The 22,836-nt window shown below is 39.1% G+C and overlaps 1 protein-coding gene across 1 annotated transcript; it reads right to left on the bottom strand.

The window, feature by feature from the left end:
- Window positions 1-208: 208 nt before the first annotated feature.
- On the bottom strand, window positions 209-16,893 carry LOC142991883 (aminopeptidase N-like). Its single transcript, XM_076142052.1, has 20 exons — window positions 16,194-16,893; window positions 14,256-14,398; window positions 13,992-14,125; window positions 13,614-13,734; window positions 12,873-13,027; window positions 12,306-12,419; window positions 11,897-12,040; window positions 11,510-11,575; window positions 9,924-9,989; window positions 9,667-9,815; window positions 9,150-9,226; window positions 8,703-8,836; window positions 8,207-8,262; window positions 7,148-7,295; window positions 5,679-5,767; window positions 5,411-5,521; window positions 4,522-4,689; window positions 3,471-3,608; window positions 1,935-1,998; window positions 209-1,006 (listed from the first exon to the last, which is right to left on the bottom strand). The coding sequence occupies exons 1-20, from the start codon at window positions 16,808-16,810 to the stop codon at window positions 815-817; spliced, it is 2,886 nt and encodes a 961-aa protein (XP_075998167.1). The 5' UTR covers window positions 16,811-16,893; the 3' UTR covers window positions 209-814.
- Between the last annotated feature and the right edge of the window lie 5,943 nt (window positions 16,894-22,836).

Raw genomic sequence — 22,836 nt, 5'->3', positions numbered from 1 at the left:
GGAACATAACTCAAAATGTTCATGTTTTTACAACTTCTTACTACAAAATGATATTGACTGGATTGTTTTGTACACAAAGTTCACATTTATTAATAAAAATAACAATTTTACCACACAGGGAATCAGAGTCATTAATTTAAACTTTTTCTTTTCTTCCAAAAATATTATTAAAATATAATTTAGTGATTTAATCACTTTTTTGCCAGCAAACTATCATATGATTTAACAATAAAAAAGCAAGACTACAATTTCTTGAATTTAAAAGAAAAATACAATATGCCAGTTTAATAATACACAACATATGTTTTCAAAAATATAATTCATACTTTATAAAGTCAAAGGAGGAATTGTAATGCCTTTGCAGCATGTAGCATGTACACAAGCTCATTTCAATCAACTGCTTCTTTGTGAGTGGTTTTAGTTTTAGATTTGTGCTCATTCACTATGAATATGCTTTGAATATGATTTGGTTTAAATCTCGCTGGCCAAATTTCTCTGGCCAAACTGGGTTTTTATTGTGTATTTTGAATCACACAGTAGTCTTACTTACGCACTATGTTAGGATTTCTGTCTGTACTGCAGCTATGGAAGGAGAACGTGTGAATGAATGAGGATGAAATAAATATGATACTGTCTCCTGCTGCATACACACATGTGGCTCACATGATCCAGGTCTGTAACTCAGAGTAATCTTACAATTTATGCATGTAAGTGGACTATCGTTAGGTTTTTTTTCTTGGCAAAGTCAGATTCACTTTTTCACCTCACTGTTTACTTGTGGATTTTATGGAGGACGAGCTTTACACATTGGTTGTTAGTAAGTGTATGGTTTTGTGGTATTGTTATTCCCATTGTCATTATGAGACTGGTTTTGGAACCACTCCAGTACACTCTGTTTGTTCTGTTTGACCCACAGGACGTTGACCTGCGTTTGCTCTATGGCCAGTTCCACCCGCACATCGGGGAAATCCGGTTCATCCTTGTGGTCCATCTGAAAACGCCTCAACTGCAGAAACAAAAGCACATATTATATGTTAGAAATAGAAATTTTCAATTCAAAACTCCTAGTCACTATTTATAAAACCTGTCAGTGTTCAACAGATTTTTTTTTTTAGAAACTGTGCTGTCCAGATTTGTTTTTTCCTTTTCTCCTCTTCTGAGTCTTAACTGTGTTTATATACACTGCCTGGCCACCTGGATTTAACTAGGTCTAGGTCTAGGTCTAGGTTCAGCAACATTATGTGCCCAAAGAATGAGGTCAGCTGACTACCTGAATATACTGAATGACCAGATTATTCCATCAATGGATTTTTTTCTTCCCTGATGGCACAGGCATATTCCAAGATGACAATGCCAGGATTCATCGGGCTCACATTGTGAAAGAGTGGTTCAGGGAGGATGAGACATCATTTTCACACATGGATTGGCCACCACAGAGTCCAGACCTTAACCCCATTGAGAATCTTTGGGATGTGCTGGAGAAGGCTTTGCGCAGTGGTCCGACTCTTCCATCATCAATCAATCAATCGTCATCAATCATCAATCATCAATCATCATCAATAATCAATCATCAATCTATCATCAATCATCAATCAATCAACAAAATATTAGAGTGTGACCTTTTTTTTTAGGTGGCGACTTTTTTTTTGGCCAGGCAGTGTATATACTGTGTGTGTGTGTGTGTGTGTGTGTGTGTGTGTGTGTGTGTGTGTGTGTAAACATACATGTGTATATATTGATGATGTCACAAACAACACAGTAATTAAGGAGCAAGGCTTGTAAATAAGAAAAACACGCGATATCGCAAAATCCATCAAACTGATTATGATAGGGAGGGATTTCTGATATTCAACCAGGTCTTCTCAATGGAAAAACACCTTTTGACTTCAGTGACATGAGTATCGTCATTCTAACATATTAGATGAAGAAATTACCATCTCCAGTTCAAATTCTGTGGAGAACCTTTTGGCGACAGTATCCAGTAGATATCCACCAAAGCTGGGGGTAGACAAGGAAGGAGATGAATCATAGATTGTGACTTTTCACCTAACCATATAACACATAATCTGAGAATAGCTGTAGACATTTACAAACAAAGAATCAACTATGAAGGAAAGGTGAAGGTGGACTACCGTCACAGTTTACCTGACCTGATGACTTGGTTTTATGTTTTTATTTATCTTGGATGTGGCTGTGTGCTTATCAAATAACAAAGTGCAAAAACCTTTGACCAGAAGACACCCAGTTTATATAAAGTGGTTTATTGTAGTCTGTTGTTTTATGGCCCTGTTTGTTTATTCAAGAGCCTGGCTGCAGATGAGGACTGTGTGATGAATCAGCTGAGATTACAAGGAAGTGTCTACAGGCAGCTTCTCAGAAACCCGTCATGAGACAGGCTGTAGTAAGAAGTAAATTATGTGTTTAGGGTCTAATTAGTTTGTGTGTATGAGGCTGTAACTTCTGAAATACTGTCTTCCTTCTTCCTTCGTACCTCTCTTAGCAGTCATTGGGCAAGAGGCAGGGTGCCTCCTAGCTTGGGTTCAGCAAAGAAGGTTCTGGGTTCAAATCTAGCTTAAACTTACTTTCAACTTTAATCTTCCTTAGGTCAACTGGAAATCCTAAATATCCTAAACAATAAATAGGTGTGAACTGGAGTATGACTTAGTTGTCTGTCTCTGTGTGCTAGCTGTAACTATCATAGTGCATATTTAGCCAAGGAAAAAATAATTTAGATTCTATGACTTCCAGTTCCATGTTATAACAGTTGAACATTAATTTGGTTATTGCAGTGTCAGGCAAGTTATTCACGTGACAGACACACGACAGTGATTACACTCGGGGCCTGTACGAAGAAGGAAGCTCAGCCTTGTTTGCGTAAGCTGGCTCAACAAAATCGAAACCCCGCAATCAGGTTTAGATGGTATCACCAAGCCACTAAACAGCAAGATTTGTTGAAGCTGGCCTTGATAATGGAGAGACGTGCGCTCACATTAATGGGGGGCGTGTCTGCAAAATCGAGCCTACAGGAACAAGATGGACACGTAATTCAAGTCAGAGGATCTTGTGTGCATATTGTCCTATTTTTTTATGCTTCTATGTTAAGTGTACTGACCATTCATGTCAACATAAATGTATGAATCTGTAGCATTGATAAAGAATATCCACTGGGCATCTAAATATCCTCCCACATCCTTGTACAGGGAAACGCCCTAAATACGGTATAGGGGATCCTGCAGGTACGATGCCGCTATTTTACAAGTGAGGTGATTGGTGAAAGGCGGTGCTTTATATTTCAGCCCAACTAAGCTCCAACAACAACTTCTACTCTTGACCAGAATTGCTGTGGAGCATATGTTGCCATGGCAACAGAGTGCGATCAATGAGTCAGCTTCGTTACAACAAATGTATTTTTGCAATATGTTGGAAAATTTTGGACCCAGGCAAAACAAAAGAGGGACTAAACAACCTACTGTTCATTCATCTCAGTCCAGTGTGCCCTGAGGAAGTTCCAGGCCAGCGCATGCCCTGCCACATTTCTGGCAATGGCTGTAAAGATGTAATCACCATCCATGACGAATACCTCAGGGTCCAGAGTATACTGCAGGTATCTGCAAGATAAGGAATCTAATTGCTTACGTCACTCAGTGCTGGGATTCATGTAATGGGCGTGGGTGTGAGAGAGGTTTATGTGTACACATACAAAAAAAACACCAATATAATTTTGTCTGACACATGTTTAGTTGACGGAACAACGTTGGAACTAGAGGTCTCCACAGCACAGCTGGTTTCTCAGAACCCTGACCTGATGGGAGGAACTTGGTCAGGTCCAAGAGCGAAAACAGAATATCTCTGTTGGGGTATACAGTATTCCATGATAATCTCCTGCTGGAAATAAATTGTCCCGCTTATTATATGGTTACTTACTACGGAAAGAATTAATTTCACACCGCATATTGATTTTTTACAGATTGATTTCTAAATACAGCAAAAATAGCATAGTTGAAGCTATGAGCTAACTACACAGTATCAGTGTATTTAGAGGTAAAGTCAATTGGCACATTTCCATCAATTGATGGGATGAGATGTAGTGAGTAGGGTGTTTTTTGTGATGTTGATCTAGACATGCCTTCTTGTCAGCTAAGAAGAAGGCAATGTTAGTTTGTTGTTGTCATTCTAGTTTGTACCTGGCAAGGAATGCTGGCAACCTTTTGATGTAGTGATACAAATTTGCCAGGTTGACCGGTCCATTATCAAACTCTGCGTTCATTATGAAAATTGACTGTAGAATGAACAATCAGAATAGCAAAGTACAGAGAACAGTATAATAAATTCAGGCTGATCAACTCAGGCTTTGCACCTGAGACCTCTGGTGTATGTGCAATCATGTCTTATACCTGAGTGGATCAAAGCAGGCATATAAATGTTATGGGACAGAAGCTGATAAGGTGTGGTAAAGTGCAAATCTGAAAAGGCGAGTCATAATCAAGATGGAAGGATTAAATAAACATTCATTTGCTTCACCTGTTGAGCAGCCAGATCTTGTTAGTGCAGGCGAGAGCTTCTTGGAGATCACTTTTCTCTAGAGGATCAGTGGTCGTCTGCAACCTTTTCAAAGCAAAATCCCACTCCACGCTCCCACCAGCAGCCAGAGCAGCGCAGTAGATGTCATACCGTAGGTTGGGGTGAATGCTAAATCACAAGCATACACACACACAGATATTCAGTGGTTGAGGGTGAACATTTTGGGTTGACATGGTTGTATTTCCAGACAGATTATTACAAGTTTCATACTAAGTGTGGTGATCCAACTGCATAAAGTCTGAAACATTATAATCGCTAATAATAAAAAATGTAATTGAAGATATTAAACAAATAAAGTTATCCTCCTTAAAGCATATCCTTCCTCAGTTACAATATACTATATTGAGATCCTGTCCCATCTGTTCTCCATTATTTTTGTGTGATTAAGTTTTCAGCATCCTATTATTATCATTATTACTTCACTGAATATTCACATCACTGAATTATTATTTCATTTAATTGAATTGAATTAGGTTAATATTGAATTAAGTCAAGTCAAGGTGGAAATGAGAGATTTCTGAAGCATTGACTTGTATTGATTAGAAATCTTCTTGGGGACAAATTTTAATGCATACATGTAAGCATACTGGCTAATAAATACCTACTCATTAAATAAATGCTGGGAAATAAATCTGTATGATCAATATGATGTCAGTATAGAAACAACAGATAACACTAGTTAGCATAAAGTAATAAAATAAAATCCTTGTTGTGCAAGTAATAGATAAATGGAAAAGCTAGCCAGGAGAGACAAAAATCATTGTTACATATTTGTCCAGGACTCAGAACTAAATATATGTCATGTTTATCTTGAACTTCTTGCACATACTTGTTGTAGGTTTCATTCTTCATCCATTCAGCAAACTTTGTTGTAGCCATAGTAACGCACTCTGGGAGCTCATTGCTACATGCCAACTTAATGGCAGTGATCTGGGTGAGCCTAAGGATGGGTCACATTGTCATTTATGTCTTATAAGCAAGGCCATGATGAATACTAAATCTGTTGTACCATCAGAAAATACAATGGTTATGACTATGCACATATTGATACAAATAATATTTATTGAAGTTTAGAAAACAATAACTTGACGTCTTACTGTAATGAGTGGTCAGGTGGGACCATTGAGTTGTCTGTGTCGTTCCTGAAGAAGTTGTACAGCCCCTTTACTAGATCCCGTAGGTACACCTGCAGACATGAATGCAACATGCTGACTACAGTATGTCCTGGTTTATGGTCTGATAAGGAACCAACAGCCAAGCCAGACAGCTTTCCCATAATATATGTTTGTATCACAACCCACAATGGGAGATACTTAACTCACTTGATGACCTACATACTAATAGTAGTTTTTGCTTGTGTATTATTTACCAAAAACAATGGATTATTATGGATTTCAAAATTTCAGATTGATGCAGTTGAGCTATTGATGCATGCATCTTTTCGCAGCTAACTAAGTTACTCTTTGGCCGGCATCCTGAGGCAGACTTAAATCTAGACCAAGTGCAGGCTGTCCCCCAAGTTAAGAAAGACTTACGCACATCTGTACCTACAAACTGTCCTCCATAAAGGTGTGTTCAATTTACATACAATGCATAATGAATAGCGCACATGATTTAAGGTTTGAAGAGAACAGAGTAGCAAAACTTAAGGACATGAATAAATCAGACATTATTCCTTAATAACAAACATACTGATTGTATTTTCTTTACTTATTTTGTCATAAATTACACAATTTTCATCTCAAACCACCACAACATGAACGTTTTGTCTACTTTCCATCTACTTGTTCAGTATTTCCACCAGTATATGTATAAATATGTCACATGTGGAAGCTCAGAAGCCTCACAGTATTTAGCAATTTCAATCAGTGTTTTATGGGTTTTTTATAATGTTGACTAGGAGTGTTCAAGATGTTTACACATGTGGAATGTTGGAGACATGTTTGTGTTTCAGATGGGTTTGAATGATGAGGATGAACTTATTTTCACCTTTCTCTTTATGATACATGGGTCTCCAGAGTTATTATCTGTGGTGCCACCAAGTCTAGAAGGTATAAATCTGACATAGGATGTAGGCGCTTGTTGTCTCAATTAAGTTGAGCTACACCAGATGTTAGACTCAGTGAGGGCTATAAGGATATGGTACAAGCCGGAAGAAATTGCCATTCTTCTGCTTTGCATGAAGTGGTACAGATAGGTGGTGAATTCGCTATATCAGTCAGTCAGTATTCGCTGCTGATGACCTCATCATCTCAGAGAGAAGCTGCAACTCTGTCAGATTAGCCCATTAAACTCACCTTTAGACCGTCTCATGACTGCGTGTTCTGACACACACTTCCATGATTTTCTATCGTGTGTATAGGGTGACACTGTTATCTGTCAGCACAAGTCAAAGCTCATGTACAGCACGTTGAAACGTACTGGGCAAATGGATGGACAACAGAGAAATGTGGTTTGTTGTTGGCAAAAAACAAAACAAAATCATAGTTCTGGAGTTTCAATTCAAATGAAATCCATGCAAGTAAACAAGTCATTTTGTTAATATAATAGGAAAATTCACACATGCCTGCATGGGTCCATACACCTCAGAGCGGTCAAACATGTTGACAAGGTACTCCATGTTCCGCACTGCTGATTGCCAGGGAGCGATTGCTCTCTCATCCCGAAGGAAACGAGTTGCATTCAGTGCCAGTGTCACATCGACAATTTCAGCCCTGAGAAAGCAGAACAGAGCATTCAATATTTGGTGAGAGAGGTCATCTCTGAGACAGAGAGAGAGAGAAAACAGAAAGATGATGTCATTTGATGACATTGTGATGACTTTAACCAATGTCTGGGTCTCAAAGATAAGACATTAAGAGTCAAACACCAATACACACATGTATTTGGTATGAAGATGTAGTAAATATCAAAAATGTTATGGTACTTCACCTAAGTAATAAGTAGCCAGACATGGTCTTACTTGGGGATTGATAAACTTTGTCCTTCTCCCTTGTAAATCACCCTAACCACATGGTATCTCATGGCCTTACTACAACTTGCACTATTACAGGTGCATCTCAATAAATTTGAATATAGTGGAAAACTTAATTTATTTCTTGAATTCAATACAAAAAGTGAAACTCTCATGTATTATAGATTCATTACACACAAAGTGAAATATTTCAAGCCTTTATTTGTTTTAATCCTGATGATTATGGCTTACAGCTCTTGAAAACCCCAAATTCAGTCTCTAAGAAAATTAGAATATTGTGAAAAAGTTCAATATTGTAGCCTCCCTGTCCCACTCTAATCAGCTCATTAACTCAAATCACCTATAGAGTTTCCTGGGCCTTTGAATTGTCTCTCTGCTGCACCTGTATGTATTTACACTTAAAGACAGATCTCTGTGTTGCTTACTTAGTTACTCTGATGTCATGATGACTTTCACCTGGTGTTTCACTCTTAAATAGGTGTATCTTCACAGTGTATCTTTGAGACCCAGACAAAGGCTACTTGCCGAAACGTTAAAAAAGTTAATTATATCAACACTAAAATTGCAAACCTTTAACAGCACCACCATAAACTGAATATGGTCTAAATGTCTTGCTATATAAGATATGTTGTAAAAGGTTAGGATCATTACCTAGCCAGGTAAAATGCATCTTGAACAATCTGTCCTCTGTTGATAACTGGAATGAGCTGGACAACAAGATAAAGAAGTTGATATTTTAGTTTTTAAAAAAAGGATCAATTACAAACAAATATGATACATGTTCAAAATGTTTCTCTACATGTACTTCATACAGTCCATAATCAATCAATACATAGACTGACACCAACTACTGTCAACCAAGACTGTCAACCTTCTGGAACCAAAGCCAATAACATAACCATGTGTCTATGATAATGAAAAAGTTTATTTTCTTGAGTATAATTGAACGTGTGCATGCAATTTCTCACCTGTCAGACTCTGATCATATATTCGACAAACTACTGAGTCCTTTTTATTTCATTCTCATCTATGACTTAGTAGCGTTTGAGCTGTTTTGACATTCTGTGCTTTGTTATTGATGTAGCTGATAGTTGGTCTCTGCTCAGTCATGCAATTTACTGACTCATTATTTGGCAGCAATACTTACACTTGAGTCTCTTTCCAGCTGAGTCATGAGGCGCTCCCAGTTCTCAGGGTTGTAGTTGACTATGAAGTATCCAGGACAGTTGAAGTTTGCTAGGATCCACTCTCCACGCTTTGAAATAAAGTTTTCGCTTGTACCTGTTCAAAAGAGATCAGAAATGGTTCGACAGTAAGTTGTACTTGACTAATTCAAATCATTGGTATAGTAAAAGAAAAAATATGCAGTATGGGAAAAAGGTAAGTATGAGTATTCAGATCTCTGCTTAATCGAAAAACATAAAAAAAACAAAAACATTTGCTTTAGCTCGTAGAAGTAGAAACTGGAAGAAGTTGAAAAGCCAGACTCATAGTTGGACAAATGTGAAAATAAGGCCCTTAAAATTTGACTTTTTGGAGATTCTTTCAGGAAAGTATCAGAGGACATCGCCTGTAGTTCTGTGTATTATTTTACCTGTTTTTTTTTTCAACCAGATCAGAGGAAGGGCAGATGTCTGTGACTTGACTCTGATCGGGACGTGCCACACTAAACTAAAGACATGAAATAGAGACAGAGAGAGGTTTGATCAGCAACTGCCTGCCATGACATCATTTCGCCTGACATGTAAATGATGCTGATCAATAAGGAAAATCCATTCTATTTTTGCTAAGTGAGAGATTAAGAGTATAAAACAAGGCACACGCATTGGAGAAATGTCTGGTTATGTTATACATTTAATTTAAATTATATCTTCAGCGTCTCGGAACCATGTAGAAAAGAAAGACGCAAAGCAATGCCCACCTGGCCCACCACCTCACGTCATGGGTTATGAATTACCTCACCAACCGACCATAGTATGTGAGGACACAGGACTGTGTGTTGGGCACTAGTGAAGGATTGTCTTATCTTATCTTAACAAAGTTACTATATACTCCACATGGCCAAAGCTGTGATGCACAGAAGGTGAAAGGGAACTTTTGTGTTCGCGTACTTAGAGTCTGAGGTTTTATTGAAACTGAAGTGCCTCTGATAGGCCTCTCCATTGGTAGTGTTGATGGTAATGACAGGAAAACCAATCTGAGTGGTCCACGTTTTCATCATATCGGCAACCTCGATGTGGCCGCCATCCTCATTGTCTGCCTGCATGCATTGCACAAAAGTTAATTAAGATTGTAAAGTATAAATTGTGATCAATATATGTTTCAGTAGAGTTTTCGATCCCATTTCATACATGTGCCAGATCTTTACCTTATCTAAATAGTCCCAGAGGTCTTGCCGCACAGTGCTTCCATACTCGAAAGCATTGAGGTACATCTGCAGGGAGGGAGGGAGGGAGGGAGGGATCATAATTGATGTTAAAAGCTGCCCAAAAAGCAGCCAAACACAGCTGCGGTAGGCCAATCGTTAAGAGGCTCCAGAAAAAAAGAAAAAAGTCTTCTGGTTTATTTTGTGGCTGCACAGCCGTGGCACAATAAGACAGAATTTTGAAAAGCAAGTAGGTAATCTGAAAGTAGGAAGGTTTGACCAAAAATCACACAAACAACCAGTACCATAAGTGGTTTCCATAAAATGGGTTAAAGGAATGTTGAAGTCTTCTACTAAAATATTGTCAAAGTGCCATTGAAGAAGCGGAAGATATAATTTAAATTAAATATAAAATCCTGCTGCAGCTTTCATTTTACCACACTTTCTGAAGAGAGTTTCACCACACATCACATCACACATCAGGGTAATTAAATCTTTAACTTAAGTAAAAGCGTTACAGTCCATACTCCATTACAGATAAACGCTCTGTATTCAGAGGGACGGACCGTGTCACTGAGTTCATTACCGATGGATTAAAGCCAAACACACAGGTGCTGAGCTGCCCTTTTTTAAATGGTCCTTTACTTCTGTAACATGTTTACTTCAATGTGTAATGAATGAATTTCAGTGCCGGCTGGCCAATCATAGCGGGCCGGGTACCCTCAACGGCTTGTTTTCACTCAGAGTGCACATCAGTGCTACAACAAGAGAAATTGGAAAAACAAACAATTGAAAAACATTTTTTGAATATAAATTGATGCCAATGAACGTGTCTTCTTACCGTAAGAAAAGTCCATTTATGAAGTGCAGCATACATTGTACAGTATTCATGTGTGTGGGATAGATATTAATGTGTGTATACATACAGTACATGTGGTGTTGATGTGAACATGTTATATGTCTGTTAATTTAAAGGCCTGTATTTAATTTAGTTGTGCTGTAAGGGACATTGACTCGAGGTGAAGCCTCCGACAGAGATTTGTTTGCCTGCAGGTCATTAACGAAGTGTGCAAAATCGAAAAGCACGAGAGTTTGTGACATGATGTGTGTATTTAAACTGAGCTTGGTGTTATAAACTGTCTGCTGTTTTATGCAACCTTATAAATCAGTTAGATATGGGAGAAAGTAAAGTGATCTTGACCTACAGTACAGTAAAACTACACATCAGTGCTTTTGCTTAGACATGATCACGTGCTGGTGCATTTCCAACCTATTTCATAGGTTCATAGGTTGGAAATGCACCAGCACTTCCACGTGGTGAACCACAAACAACTCCACGCCTACATTCACTTACAAACAACAACTCTTCAGTTTCTCTTCTGCTTAGTTTGTGCTGACATAAAATTACCTTTGGTTGATTGAGGGACAGATAGGTCATATTTAGTCAGAAAGCTAAAAACAAGAAGTCAGGGGTCACATTTAGTCCTAAGTAAAGGGTCCTGGAATACGTTAGGGTCTTATATCATTCACAACTCAATTTCTGTCAATTTCACTGATGAGCGTAACCACCACCTCAAAATGCTGCTTACTTTGAGCCCATCTGTGAAAACCCTGTTGCTCAACACGTCCTCCAGCATCCTCAGCACAGCCGCCCCCTACAGAGGGAAAGTAAAGAGACATGAGTTCTAACCATAGGACTACATCGGGCATCATCTGTCTGGAGTGCAGCTGCTACTGTCTTTTTGCTTATTGCAATGGAAACTATCTATCTATTATCTAGTGTTTTTGTTTAATCATATCTTACTTATTAACTTTCTAAAAATTTAAATAAAAACATGCTCAGTGACATGGGCACTGTAAACACTATTCAGTTAAAATAATGCAAACAAATATTGAGTTCAAAAGAGAAACTCTAAAAGGTGTCTGACTGTGTTTACTTGCTGGTATAATGTCGGCTATATCTTTCATCTCAGTACCTTATTGTAAGTGATGCTATCAAACATGTTAAGGATCTCCCTAGTCGTCTGGACATCATCCGGTTTCATACTGAGAGGGTGTGACGCGGCCAAAGTGTCCTCCTCAAACGCCATGTAAATGCTGGCCAGGTCACCCCTATCATACTGAGGAAACAGAGATATTAATGAGGAATGATGTTCATGGTATGACAACGCTGTCATGGAATGTAAACATAGCTAATACATTCAGGTTGTATTGATGCCTGGCTCCAGATTAATACTACTGACACCTGTTGATAGCCCATCGTAGAATACAAATAGACAGGGAAAGTATAACCTCCTTGGTAGTGGGAATAGTGGGAAAAATGTACATTTAATGCTTCAGAGCAGGCTCCTGCTTATAAAGTAAACATCTAAGGTTGTGACTCACAATGTGAAACTCGGGCTCCACCTCATTGACCGCCAAGAACGACATGTATGTGGCAAAACCCTCTTTCAGCCAAGTTTCACTCCACCATTTCATCGTCACCAGATTTCCGAACCACTGTCAGCAAAAGGAGAATAAAGTCTGTGGAACTTGAGAAAGACCATCATATGGCAGGTTTGTATGTCCTGCCATCGTATTCCTGCTGTCTAGCACCAGAGAATAACACACACCCATGTTGTACCCATGCAGCACAGAATCGCTTCAAAAGATATTTGAAAATAATGTCCATTTTACATTTTGTACTGATCAGTAATGGATTTTGGCATTTAACTCAAAAATACAAACACACAAAATAACACAAATGACAATTTTGAAGGAAATGGGCCCCAATTTCGTTTCAGAAATCCGATGACTGGAAGAGGTAGATACACACTTTCTATATTTGAAAATCAATTTGCATAGTGGGCAGTTTGCACAAAGTCTGTACAAGAAAACAAAAGCTCACATCATGATTGGTTTTACTGTTTGAATTGACTTGAATTGAAAAAGAAAGGTTTTTGTCAGTCTGACCTGGTGTGCCACTTCATGAGCGACGGTAATGGCGATCATCTCCTTGTTCATTAATGAGGTCACTCCTTCTTGATACATCAGGAATGATTCCTGGTATGTGACCAGTCCCCAGTTTTCCATGGCTGGCAAGCTAAACTCTTGGATTGCAATTTGATCTGACAAGAGAGAAACATTTCAGTCAACATTCAGGCATTTTATCCTTTTGAATATTGTTTGGGCGGACTTTAGACTTTACATGTCTCAAAATGTAGGCTAAAATGAGGAAGTAATTTTGTTATTGCACATACAGGTGCATCTTAATAAATAAGAATATCATGGAAAAGTTTTTTTTTTTTTTCAGTAATTCAATTCGATAAGTGAAACACTCATATATTATAGATTCATTAAACACAAAGTAAAATATTTCAAGCCTTGATTTGTTTTAATTTTGATGATTATGGCTTACACCTCAAATTCAGTATCTCAGAAAATTTGAATATTGTGGAAAAAGTACAATATTGTAGACTCACGGTGTCATACTCTAATCAGTTCATTAACTCAAATCACCTGTGAAGGTTTCCTGAGCCTTTAAATTGTCTCTCAGTCTGGTTCAGTAGGAGACACAACATGGGGAGATACCAGATTCTAATTTAATGAGATGCACCTGTAGTCACAACATACATAGTGAAGCTGGAAATAATGGATCAACTGACTTTTGTTTTAAGAAGAAATGACTTTCCTTCATCCATCCAATTTACATACCAAACGTTTGCTGTGGGAATTTGATCTCAAAACGATCCTCAAAGAACTTTAGGATACGACCGGTGATGTTGGCAGCATAATCAGCATGTCCTGCTGCAATGGCTTCAGGGCGTGCATATATCTTTAGGAGCAGAGGGGAACACGCCACATGAGTGCTTTGAACAACTGTTGCTGTTATAGCGCCACCAGCAGGTCAATGGATATTTCATGTTTAGCATAGGCAGTGCGTGCGTGACTGGTACCAGAATTTGATGGATTCTTGCCCAACATGTCCACCAAGTTTCATTGAAATCCATCCAAGCTTTTGCCATATCTTTGCAAACAGACTTTCAGGCGTACAAACAAACTGCTGAAAAGAACGATTTGGTGTGGACTTACTTGGACTTTCACTCGTCCATATGATGAGGAAACAGATCTGAACTCTGAAACCGAAAAGGCAAGCAGGTATGTCGACATCTTCTTGGTTGTGTGAAAGCGGGTGAATTGCCACTCATCATCTATAAAGGTAGACCCTGAAAAGGTTGGAGAGAGGATATACAGTTCAGAATTAGGAAGAATATACTTTACTCCCTTTTGACTGTCATTCCTATTGTCATTTAATAAGCACACTGTACTTTTGACCACTTGTTTGTCTTTTCCTACCTGAAAAGCCCCAGTTTGCCAGTGCGATCGTGTCTCGCCTGTGGATGATTGTGACATTGAACTCAGCCTTCATTTCTGGTTCATCAAAACAAGGGAAAACTCTCCTGGCATACGTTGGCTCCATTTGAGTGGCAACAAGAAATCTACAAATACATTTGAAAAAATCAGCAAGATAGATATTGGAAATGACACCAACCATTACATAATCAACCCCATATATTATAACATATTCTTATTTTTTATGTTTCATCGACACTTTAATGAGACCCATATTTTTCTCTTTTTAGCACAAGTTAGTAGCCTTTAAATAGATTTTGTGAGGTTTGTTGAAAAAAAACATCCACACAAACCCAACTCTTGCAGCATGTTTCCAAATCCCAGTCTGATATTTTCCAGAATGAGCTTTTGGCACTGACGGTATCCAAATGAGCCAAAATCTCAACATTGCTCCCCGTAAGCACACATTAGAGTTACAGGCTATGCTGGAGCAATTCTCCTAGTTACAGTACGTGTGATTTTCAGATGCTCCCTTGGGGACTGGAAGGTGGCTGGAACCAACATTTTCACAAAGGTTCTGCGGAACCCAGACTTTTTTGTCATTTAGATTTTTCTGGGTTGTTATGATCAAAGAATGAGCAATTTACACACATAAGGCTGAGGAAAAATATGGTTTTGTATTGTATAGGACCTTTAATGCAGCTCGATAAACACTCCCTGCATAAACATTTCTTATTATTGAGATAATGTATCCTGATGCAGATTATAAGTCAGTTATCAGGTTTGAAAGAAAAATATGATCCTTTCAAAATCTCAGTTTCTTTCAGTGAAACAGTAGCAACACCACTGAAAGTATTTCAAGAAAGAGTTTTCCACCGGGATATTTCTATTATTGGTGCTTTCTGCTGATTTACACAGGATCAAGGCAAGGCAAGGCAAGGCAAGGCAAGGCAAGGCAAGGCAAGGCAAGGCAAGGCAAGGCAATTTTATTTATATCGCACATTTCAGCAGCAAGGCAGTTAGATACAAGAAAAACAGAAAAATTTAAAGAAAATTAAAACTAAAAGGACATTTTAGTACAGTTGACCCTAACCCCCCACTTGTTTATAACAGTGCAGTGAAAGAGGATTTTGTTTAATTAAAGGCAGCGGCAAACAGAAAAGTCTTCAGACTGTAATGTTCAGATTAAAACATTACAGCTGAGCTAGAGCCCAGAATTGACCTTGAATCAGAAAGGTAACAACAAATGAATCAATGTTTACCTTGTCAGTTAATCATGGAAAATATGATCCAAAGCAGATAAAGGTTCAAGGTCCTCCTGACCAACTGCCCACAAGCACACCAGAGTTTCCTCTCAGATCACAGGGACATCTGATACACATTTGGTCTATTTTTTTGGTTGTTACTTTTCAGTTACTTTGCATATTTGTTTGGGTCACATCCTTTGTTTTCCGCCATTTCTGCAGTCAAACTAGATTATGCTTTGCTCAGGTTTGTATATTTAATACAGACTAATTGATCCCTTTGGATGAAAAGTTGTCAAGTCATTTCAAAGGGGAGGTATTCTCAGTCTGGTCTTATTTCATTCTGCCGAATGACTAATTATGAAACATCCACACAATCTCTCCACCTGCTGAACCTTAGCAGGGTCACAGGGCCAAATCAATCCCAGCTCATGGTCGCCAGCCCATCACAGTTGAAGATTGATAAACTCATACACACCCTCTCAAGAAGGCAAATTCAAGTTTTCATTTCAACAAATTTTTTTTTAGAGAGACATGGGAAGAACACATTAACTCTTACCAGAAGTCAGAATCAAACACATGACCTTCTTGTTAGAAACAAATTCTGATTTTGACATCGTGCCATTTTGACGAAACAAGTTTCTACCTAACAAATGCCTTGGTACTATAGTTGCTCTTGTTTGCTTTATTTACTTACCTCTCTGCATTGTCTCTTTCACCTGGGACACCTTCTTTGTATTTGCTTAGAATCAGCCCAGCGCCTGAATCGGCTGTTTCCCCTCGGAAAGCCATGAACAGACTATAATTCTCTCCTTCTTTCAAGACGTCATCAAGCTGCAGCTCAAGAAAGTCGCTGAGGCCCTCGTGGTGCTCTGTCCTGGTAATAGTTATCATCTCGTTTGTATTTCTATTTAGCAACTTTGTCTTTGAAAGTGTCAGGTTATTGCTGTGAAGGAAGATAGTCTTCGTATTCTGGACACAACGGATGTGAACTGTACAATTTCCAGTGAAGAGCATCGTCTGGTTGGGACTGGTGATGTTGACGTTGACATCCTCAATGATGCTGCTGTAGAAGTGAGGTTGGAGGTTCACCTCATAGCTTTCGGGCACAAAGTTACCTGGCAGCCTGTAGTCGGGTGGGAGTCCTGTGGGGTAGGTGGGAGTTGTGTAGGTTGGACGGGCCGTCGGTGTCACCTTAGAAATCATGGTCTCGTAGACGATGATCAAGCCGACAATTCCTGCAATGGCCGAGAAAGTCAGGACGACAAAGATGATGGCTATAATCTTGGAAGTACTTGATTTAACCGCCATCATGGATGTCTTGTCCAAAATGTCTTGTCCTCTGTCAGTCTTGGAGGTCCTGCTACTTGACGGGAAAAGATAACCCCGTGCTTCTAAACTTCTGGTCCAAAAAGCTCAAACTTGTATAAGCCAAAGTAACCTCCCTCTCATAAACAGGGCTTGGCCTTAGCAATTAAGGGGCCATACTTAGATTAAGTATTAACTTGGCCATCGCTGAAGGAGCAAAGAGTAAAGCGTTAGAGCGTGAGGAGGGCGATGTTCACTGGTTTTCCAGTAAATAATCCTGTCAGATTGTGCTCTCACACATCTGCCGGTGGTTACTATGATCTTGCCACTAATACAAGGGTTGGGTGAACCTCAAGTAACACTTTATCCCTACACTGCCCTCCCCCAAACATCACACTCCCCCCCACATTCCCTTTATCAACACAGCACACACTCCCATAGCCATAGGACCCACTTGCGTTACAACGATGTCAACATTAGCATTGTGACTTATTCTGCACCTCTGACCTCTCAGGCACCAATTATTCCAAGTCCCAGTTTGCAGTGGCCTCAACCACCGCCATCCGTGGGTTAAGTTAAAACTCTGGGCAGGGCGTCAGGTACAACGGTGTTCAAAGCTGCAGATACCCAGATACTATAAAACGAAGAAAGTCCCAAACAAACGAGGAGCATGTATGGGGAGGAGTGCTGAGGAGGTTGGTCAAGAGAATACAGAACAGAATGAACTGGGAACTTGTTCGGAACGCCCCAACCTCAGGGAGCCACAACCACCACACGCACATTCTTCCAACACAGGAAACACAGGGATCCAAATAGAGTGGGAACAGTTAGATAGATAGAGGGCCTGATACAAGTGTGTGTTTCGTTACATGCAGTAAGGGTCAAGGAACATCAAAACTCCTGCACCATTCTGAAAGAGTCAAATGGATTAATTTATTTTTATTATTATTAAAATTATTATTATTTGAATTTACATTGTGATGTCCCACAGGGCAGTATTCTTGGACCATTATTATTTCTTACCCATATATACTAGAATGGCACTGACTGTAGTGCATATACCTCTACTAAGGCCCTGCAGTCTAGATCCGGACCTGGTCATGGACCACTACCCAAAGTAATAGCACAAGCATCCCTATCAGGGTCCGCAAGACAACTCAGCCGATAACACAAGATCAGTCCCAGGTAGAATTTAGATGCTACAATGTGCAGGGCAACAGTTATAGGCCAAATAAAGGAGGCTATGATCCTGCTGGAATTAGGCTGATCATTGAGATTTTCAAGCACCCTGTTACTGTTGGTTGCTGTAGTTGTTACATTTTCTGACACCCAACTGTTATAGATAATGTACTTGATGGCCTACAATGTCATTTACATGGATAGATGCATCTCAACCCAATGAATAAAGTGTATCTGCTAAATAAGGGGATGTAAATGTATGTACAAATGTCCACCTAGTTAAAATTGGTGACTGATTAATTCACAAAAGCCAACGTTAGCCAATTATTGCTAAAAAAATTAGTAATGGTAGGTTGATTGTAGGACATACAAAAAAAGGAGGAGCTATCAGAGCGAGAAGACTGGGACTGACATGCAACTCTATCACAATGCTGCATGTGGTGGTATATTAAGACTTTCACACACACACACATACATTTCCAAAGCCTTTATTTGCATTTAAATACAAAATAGCACAATCACACAAATACTCAGCAACATTTTAAATACATTGAACATCAGGGTACCAAAAAACAGTACCATGTCCAAATAAGTTTGTGCACTTGCAGCACACTTTTTCCAGTGACTGGCATTTTAATCTGTTTATAGCAGCAACACACATCAAATGAAGGCAACATCATTAAAGATAAATAACTGTCTGACACACACACACACACACACACACACACACGCACGCACGCACGCACGCACGCACGCACGCACGCACGCACACACACACACACACACACACACACACACACACACACACACACACACACACACACACACACACACACACCCTACCTGGCTTGATGTGGTGTCAGCAGGTGTGTGTGTGTGTGTGTGGATGGATTATATTCAGTTTGGAATGCTGAAAGCTGATATGCTGATACTGTATGTATGGAATGAAACTGCAATATATTTTGAATGAAAGCTCAACGCTTCTAAGATGAGGAGTCATAGTCTGCTTGCACTAGTAACTAGTGGATAGATAATGGATGGATAGATATTTAGCAGCAGTTTTGGGGAGTAGTGAATTACATATAATTACACATAATAACTACATTTTCAGAGCTTGCAGGCACATCAACATCATTCATATTGCCTTGTTATTCAAATAGTTAAATTAATTTTGTCATATTTTGTGCATTTCATCACTGAAAAAAAGAAACCATTTCAGGTGACAAATGGAAAGGAACAACCTTTTATTAACGTTGGACATTTAATTATAACAATATCAGACAATGTGAATGAAAACAATATAAACATATTTGAAAATGTATGAATATATAAATAAATGTGTCCATGCATCTGGAAAGGAGTGAACTATAACAAGAGAAAACACGAATGAGAACAATATAATGATTCATGGCACTGGCGCCAGTTGTAAGGGAATGGCATTTCAGTTGATTTATTTTTTTCTCAACAACAATTCTTGAAATTAGTAAAAAGAAAAAAAGGGGGGAAAAGACTTACAGAGACAAAACTGTCTCTGTTTGGGGATGACGCTTCACTTCCCCGTCCTCACCAGCAGATGACAGTGTTTACTCCAGAGTATCTCAAATGAATTAACAAGTTTTGGTGAGGTCACAAAATAAGGGTAAATCTGTTTGGTGAGATCAATTTAAGAATTAAGTTGAAAGAAAAAACAAACTGAAGCCACAGTACTGTTGTCAAAGACACTATCAGATAACTGACCAGATGGGGTTTCCTTTAATTTATGGTAACAGTGTTGTAGGTGGTAAGCTACATAAGATAAATAAAGTCATGCTCCTGACTGAAAATAATCCTCTATATCCTGTGTGTCAGGAGAGAAACCAGACTGGCAGCCATCAGTCCCTCACAATATGACTTGAATAGCAGCCAGGAGATGGCGCTCTTCAACCATATACACACACACGTTTGGGCTGCTGAACATGTCATTATCCAAGGAAAGGTGATTCTTAGGCAACTGGACTTTGTAGTAAAGACCCGAAGACCTCAGTGATTGGAAACAATGTCTTCCAACACCTAAAGTAGAATAAACAGTCAACACATAATTGCAGATACTGCTGTGAGCAGCATTTAAATAACTAACTCATTGAACAGTGCACAGAGGAGTATTCCAGAAAGTGGTCCCAAAAAACATGAACCCTGGGTTGACAAACTCTCCAGGTTTCTAGTTAGAGAACAGTTTAAAGTAATGTAGATTGAAGTGTTTCCCCACTCTGAGATGGTTGAGCATTTTAAAAACCTGTCCACTGAGACTTCACCATCAACTGAACACTGAGCTGTATCACTATGGATGCAAGTGGATGTCTCAGGAAAAACGGTTAATGACTAGGACAGATGTTTTGAAACAATGTCATGTAATTCCAGTGTATTCTTCTCTCTCTTTGCAGCTGGACATTATGTACAGAATTATTCCCTTCTGAGATTTCTCAGTCATCATGTTGCAATTATCAGAGTCTCTTTTGTTTCTCCAGAACTAGTTGCATAATTCAGCACTTTTTCTCCTTGGAAAACACCTGTGACACTCAGCCTTTTGATTCAAGCCAAGGAGGAAGCTCCCTGAACAGGAAGCTCTCTACAGCAGGATATAGTTGAAACGAAATACATCAGAGACAGCCTCGCGTACAAAGATGCTTTTGTATTGTGTCACATTTCTGTTCAGATTGATATTTAGATCGTTCAGGAATTGTTTGGAATACATTTGCACATCTAATGTGAACAACATATATGTCTAAGCAAACTACGATGCACGATAGCGCTAATTATCATCCATGGTTTTAATTTAGAACTTAATTTAGGAAGTATATAGTCTCAAGTGACGCAGTAAACTGAATGAATGGTAGTAATGTTAACCCCGCAGTTGACGGCACGCGTCGTGTCAGAACTTGAGCGCACCTTCCTCACTGCCTCGGAACCTGGGGGAACAGGAAGTCCGGAAGAACCGGAGAGAAGAGAAAAGCAAAACATTAAGAAAAAATGAATTTATCAGAATACGTCTTTGCAAAATAAACCAGTCCACAGTGAGACATTTGACCGAGTGGGCCCCCCTCTGAGTATGACAGGAACGCTTTTTGGACCGGGCTGCTGCTGTTTTTGGCTAGTTGTAGTCATGTTAGCTCGCCGGGCTACACTGACTTCTGTCATATAACAATTCTCAGAAACTGTAAACTGTAAATGTGAAATCCTACCAACATGGGAACATTGTTTGATTTAAGAAGGGCAACATATCGAGAAAATTCGACATAAAAACGATTCCCATATTGGCAGATAATCCCAGTAAATGTAGATGTTGCAGGACAACCACAGCTAAATTTGAATATCGTGGAAAAGTTAATTTATTTCAGTAATTCACTTTTTTTTTTTAAAGTGAAACCCTCGTATATATATTATACTTTCTTATAATATATTAACATATATTTTATATTATATATATTTCAAGCCTTGAAATGTTTTAATTTGGATTGATTATTGTTTACAGCTCATGAAGTCTGACACACGCACGCACGCACGCACACACACACACACACACACACACACACACACACACACACACACTTAAACTGGTCTTCTTATCACCCCTTCTAACTGTGACATGTTTAACTGCCTGGTAAATTCTTAAGCTTCTACTTAAACAGGGAAAATGCAAAGCAAACCCGAAAGTGAAATACAGTCACCTAGGAGGTTCTTTGAGAGAAGACTCACTTTTTTGGCTTTGTTTCCCACAGGATGATTGAAGAAGGAATGAGAACAAATCATCTCTATGGTCAACCTAAAGCCATGGCCCTGCTCCAGGATGGAGGTTGGGCTGTTTGATCTCTGCTTGATTCCCGTCTGTCTGTCTTGGGACTGGAACTCCCACTTTCACTTGGGGACTCTTACATTTGCTGACCTGGGTGTGGAAGCCCCTTGTCATTTGTATCGGACTGGACTCTTCAGGGGTTTTTTTATGAATTACTGCAGGATTATTGCCAAATGTTTTTGTAACTGCCCCCGTTTCCTGCATATTTTGGATCGGATCCCTACCCTTGCATGGGAGTGGAACTCTGCTGTTTAGATTTGTCTTCTATCCATGCCTCTTTGAGATGCTCTATATTTGAACTATACCACAGGGAAAAATGAAAGGTATCATTGTGGCATTAATGTGTAGTGTCTTTATCTGGCCAAAAAATAAAAGTAGTGTGGTCTCATGGTATGTGAAGGTCTCAGCATAACCAAAACTCATGTCAAACTGGACTTGGACTTGTTGATTTTGAGTTGTGCAGAGGTACTTCCTGTCAGATCTGTCTGCATGCATATTTGACACCAACAGTTTGGGGTATTGACCGAGATGCTGGTGGATACCTGCCATCCTCGCAAGTAAAATGGGACCATTCAATCATTGCTCTGGTTTGACTGTGCCATATTCAAGATAGCATGGATGCCAGCCTCTCAACAGGATGTCCAGAGCAGTCCATTATTTTTGTGATGCGTCATTCTGGAGTCATGACTGGAGTGCATTTTTAAAGATGACCACCTCCCATAGGAGTACATGTAAAACTACAAACCAGCATAGCCTCACACTAACCCAGCGATGGATCAGGTGCTGTGTATGATCACACACACTTTGGGCCCCAGACTCCAGTTCAGGGCTTTAAGTATTTGTTGAGCTTTTTCTGAACAAGTATTTTAATTTGCCAACCAATGCTGTTGTATTCATAAATTGTTACTGCTGTTTTCATGTGTTCTACCTATGACACAAATCAATTAAGTATCTTTACAAACATTTTGGTTAAACAATTCCGCATTTCATGATAAAATGAGGTTACTTCATTCTGCTTTACTGT

Source organism: Genypterus blacodes, unplaced genomic scaffold, assembly GCF_046128005.1.
Source record: "Genypterus blacodes isolate CSIRO-AG114 ecotype Tasmania unplaced genomic scaffold, CSIRO-AGI_Gbla_v1 ptg000021l_1, whole genome shotgun sequence".
NCBI classification, from domain to species: domain Eukaryota; kingdom Metazoa; phylum Chordata; class Actinopteri; order Ophidiiformes; family Ophidiidae; genus Genypterus; species Genypterus blacodes.
Note: the sequence above shows the minus strand (reverse complement) of the source record. Positions and strands in the feature narration are given on the sequence as shown.